This window comes from Papilio xuthus, unplaced genomic scaffold, assembly GCF_000836235.2.
Source record: "Papilio xuthus unplaced genomic scaffold, Pxut_1.1 DF826602.1, whole genome shotgun sequence".
Taxonomy (NCBI): domain Eukaryota; kingdom Metazoa; phylum Arthropoda; class Insecta; order Lepidoptera; family Papilionidae; genus Papilio; species Papilio xuthus.
This window is the reverse complement of record NW_013532047.1, coordinates 1-4671: the sequence shown is the minus strand read 5'-3', so window position 1 is coordinate 4671 and position 4671 is coordinate 1. Positions and strand designations below refer to the sequence as shown.

Below are 4671 nucleotides of genomic sequence, written 5' to 3'. Positions count from 1 at the left end.
CGTGGGTGAACAACTGCATCGGGCGGCGGAACTATCGATTCTTTTTCTTCTTTTTAATCTCGCTCTCGATACATATGCTAAGCATATTCGGCTTCAGCCTGTACTTCGTTATGTATAACAAGAACCTCACGCAGGTTGAGCCTATCGTCTCGTATCCTTTTTTAATCTGTTTAGACCCTTAGTAGTATAAGTTAGTAGTGGGTTTCTGAGACAAAAACTTCCCTTTTAAACATATTGTTATCTCTGTTTTGTAAAAGATAATGACAGTGGTGAGTGATGACAATATGGTTTATACAGAGATTTCGTTCTTAGAAACCTACGGTAAGTCGGTGGTTAAAGCAATGAGTTTTTTATACTTAAATTATATAACTTAAAATACATCTAGTTATGAATTTTTTTATCACAAAACTAAAGATTTTTTTTGTTGTTTTAAATACGTATATATTTTGATGTAATTATAACTTAACAGCATGTAATCAGTATGGTGATAATGGGTGTAATAGTTCTATTAGCTATTCCCATATTCGGTTTGACGGGGTTCCATATGGTGTTGGTGTCACGTGGACGCACCACCAACGAGCAGGTGACGGGCAAGTTCACCGGCGGCTACAACCCTTTCTCCAAGGGATGCTGGTACAACTGTTGTTATACGCAGTTCGGACCACAATATCCTAGGTAATGTTTATACAGGTTACAAAAATATTGCTAAAATTAAACTTAAAATAAATTTGGAAAACCTTTGCGACCAAAAGTTGTGTTCTGGAAGAAGATGTGGGAATCAACATTTGGATTTTGGACAAATGTATTGTCATTTACTACTGTCTATAATTTCTTCACATTAATACGGGGCCATTCATTAATTACGTCACATGAATTTCATGATTTTTTGACCCTTCCCCCGTGGTTGTTACAGTCGAGCATGTTTATGGGAACCCCTCGATACCTAGTGTGACATCACAAATGTTATTATACAATTGTACATTTAGAAATTCATGAAATTAAAAAAAAACAATATTCCGATTGTTTACTTCCGGTACTTAAGTAGGTAAAATGTAAATTATGATGTTTGGAAAAAGTGTGATATCACAAAATGTGGGACCCCGTCCCTTGTCACACTTCGTCGACCCTCTCTTACCCCTAAATATGTGACGTAATTTATAAATGAACCTATATGGCTGGCATTTTTAACAAGTCCTGATAAGTTACTTAAGATAATTTTTAATAATTCCAGTCTGGTCCGACCATCGAAGTATATCTACAAGGGCGGCAAGAAGCGCCGCGACCCCGGCATCGTGGGGCAGTCGGCGTCCGCTATATCGACCATAGCGACCGACACGCACCAGGTAAAGACGTACACGGCGGACAACGGCAGTGCGCACCGGGCGGTCGGCGCGCACGCGCACTACAACAAGGTGAGAGCCAGACGCTTGCTAACGCGCACCACGCACTACGCACCATCCTGCTCGAAGGACCATTTTATTATAACTTTTGTATGACACTATTTTATTTAAAGGGATTTGATAATGATTTACCTTACTTGAATATTACATAAGAGTTTTATTAACATAATATAATTATAGCTATATTTTGGGGTATTTTTATGATATATATATATCTATGATTCGTTTATTTCGTTCGTTCTTCGTTTATATTTATTTTAATATACTGTCTCTCTGTATCTTAATGTCCAAATTTATCACAATTTTATGACAATTGATTTTCGTGATTTTTTTTTAATTTCGTTATTTTTATTATGAAATGACTATTAGTTTGTGTCGGAAACCACTTCTTCAGCTTTGGCAATTAAACTAAATATCCAATTTACCACAAATAATTTTTCTAAATTATGTTTTTAATATTAATGAGTATATTATATCGGTGTTTATTAAAACTTTCTTAAAACTTTGTTTTCACTCAATAAGATTAGTTACAAGTTTCATTAGAGTTCAAAATAGCTTGAATAAATGATTATCGGTAGTGGTATCATCTAGTTGTCATGCTTGTAGAGCAAACAATAACATACCTTCAATTCACAGCACAAGTTATATTTTTGCACAAACACTTTTATATAATAATGTGAATTGAAGACATGAATATGTCTGGCTCTCTAATGTTATATTAAATACATAGGTGGGGGGTTAAAATATTAGATTTTATAGAAAAAAACATTATAATTAAATTATTCAAACTTTCGTGAGACATTATACTAAAATGATATATAAACACGGTTAAACACTCACGTATATTCGTCCGGTGGCGGCACCGACTAGTTTCGAGCCCATCGGGGACCCTTCATCAGGATGAGTGGTACTGGTATTATTTCGCGGACGTGGCCCTCAGCTCACTGCGAGCGTGAGTGAGCGACGGGCCGCGTCGTATATACGCGGGTGTTTAGCCGTGTTTATATAATATATCAGTTTAATATTATAATTTACTATTATTTGTGTAGAATACTAGCTGTCGTCCGCGATTAAAAAAACATAATTATATGTATGTCAAATTTCATCGAGATCTGTTCAGCCGTTATGGAGATTCAAACAAACATTCGCATTTATAATATTATATAATAAGATTTTTGTTCTACCGTACTTATGTAATATAACACTAACATATTTGTATGAGGTAAATTTGATGTTGGATTTATGTATTGTGCTTTCTGGTGTTATATCAGACCAACATTTTGCAGCTTTTCTCGTATTTTGTTTATTATATATGTACAGTTTTTTTTGGTCTTATTAAATTAATAACCGTGGGTTTCCGAGTCCAAAATATCCGTTTAAAACATAATGTTATCTCTATTTTGTCAAAGATGAAAGACAAGGATGATGATATATTTTATACACAGATTTTGGTGTCAGAAATCCACTGTGAGATGTTTACTTTTAGCTTTTGCCGTTTCTACAGAATTATTTTTATCGCACTGATTTACATATTCTTCTCTTAATTTGTAATTTACGATTACCTTTAAATTCAAGCATACATATGTATACAGAACATAACACCATAAAATACTAAAAAGAAAGATAAAAACCAAATGATAATAGACAAAAAATATTGTCGAATGAAATAAAAAAACACTTCCATTGCTTCTTTTGTTTGTGGTCGTCACAATGCTAAGGTCGAGCAGTCACAGCATTCCCGGAAGTGTTCATTGTTGTGTTTGTATGATTGGTTGTGGTGATGTACGGCGCTCGTAAAGTTGTGTGATATTGCGAAGCTGTCGCCGGGTCGTGAGGAGCACGAGCACGAGGGTGAGCTGGAGGGTCCCGGAGCGTCGCAGAGTGCTGATTGCGAGCCGACACCGCCGCCGCTGCAGCGCCGCGGCTCGGCTGCTAATCTGTTCCCGCCGCCAGAGAGACAACCGCGCCCGCATCACTACCCCCGACTTAGTCCACTGCCCAGGAACACCGGGTATGTAGCTTAGTTTTTTTTTCATATATATGTAGTTGCCTGCGACTCTCTTCGCGCGAAAGTTAAAAAAAAGATAAGTAGTAGTCTATATGGTCTTCCAGACTCTATATCTATTTGAAATTTCAGCGAGATCCGTTGAGACCTTCTGCAGATACCGTCTGAACATCCATCCATCCATACATACAAACGTTGACATCGTCATTGTTTGACAAAGCAAATTTAGGTTTATACGAATAGGAATCGTAATTAATACTTAATGGGTTAATATAAAGAATCACTAAGGGTCTCCTTAGCGATTAATTAAAGACTTAGTGCGGCAGGTTATTGTTAATTTATGTCAGTAATTGGTAACATTTACAGTCACGGTACGACGACGTCTGGCTACCGGGTGGTGATGGAGCCATTGCGGTATGAGACGGGAGCGAACGGTGCGCGGCCCTCGCCCACCATGCAGCAGCGCATCAAGGCGCTCGGTGTGCCCACACCACTAGCAGTCAGCAGCCCTGTTAGAAGGTACATAATTATACTTCTACCATACATCGTACATACATCATTCTACATACACTTGAACGAATGCTCAATTGAACTCTGTCAAGTATTAAAATATTGAATCACTCATTTTTGTACTCTCAAGGTTATTTGACCCGATGGGTATAAGTCAAATTATATTATGACTACTCACTAGCGCCCTCATGTCAAAGACAAAAGTCACAAGATCCTCTTTACTATAGTTGTCATGTCATTTTTTATGTGTAAGTAGGTTTTATATATTCTGTCAGAATCAACCGCGATACTAGCGCCCCTCACCGGTTCAGATATTCTTGTTTGTATCAAGTATCAAGAAGGTTGAGATGAGTATTAATGGATTAATTGGTGGTACATCAAATATTACTGTGGGTTTCTAAGACCAAAATCTGTTTAAAACATTATCTGTTTTGGGTAAAGATGACAGGGATGACGATATTTTTATACAGAGATTATGGTCTAGCAAATCAAGAGTCACTGATAGTTATGAAAAACAATATTAAAGAAAAAGAGTCGAAATTTAATATTCGTGTTAAAAATCTTCTTATTTGTCTAATTCCAAAGTTATTACAAGCGTCGGTGTCTCAAGGGTCAAGCACTTGACTTGCAATCTGAAGGTCCTGGGTTCGAATCCCGCCATGTACCAATGTGTTTTTCGATTTCCTAGTTACATATATACATTTATCCGACGTTCTTACGGTGAAGGAAAACATCGTGATGCAACCTGCACATATC

General features: G+C 37.0%; 1 protein-coding gene across 1 annotated transcript; it reads left to right on the top strand.

The window, feature by feature from the left end:
• Positions 1-6: 6 nt before the first annotated feature.
• On the top strand, positions 7-4263 carry LOC106122980 (palmitoyltransferase ZDHHC5-like). The gene is made up of 5 exons (XM_013319124.1): positions 7-151; positions 481-675; positions 1232-1412; positions 3218-3411; positions 3772-4263. Exons 1-5 carry the CDS (start codon positions 75-77, stop codon positions 4019-4021), a joined length of 897 nt encoding a protein of 298 aa, XP_013174578.1. The 5' UTR covers positions 7-74; the 3' UTR covers positions 4022-4263.
• Positions 4264-4671: the final 408 nt, after the last annotated feature.

What these genes read in the sequence shown, in the direction of transcription:
- LOC106122980 (XM_013319124.1), top strand. Translation starts at nt 75, where the DNA reads ATGCTAAGCATATTCGGCTTCAGCCTGTACTTCGTTATGTATAACAAG. An exon ending in CAGGTTGAGCCTATCGTCTC is followed by an intron (nt 152 to 480) that starts GTATCCTTTTTT and finishes GCATGTAATCAG; the next exon opens with TATGGTGATAATGGGTGTAA. An exon ending in CGCACGCGCACTACAACAAG is followed by an intron (nt 1,413 to 3,217) that starts GTGAGAGCCAGA and finishes GATATTGCGAAG; the next exon opens with CTGTCGCCGGGTCGTGAGGA.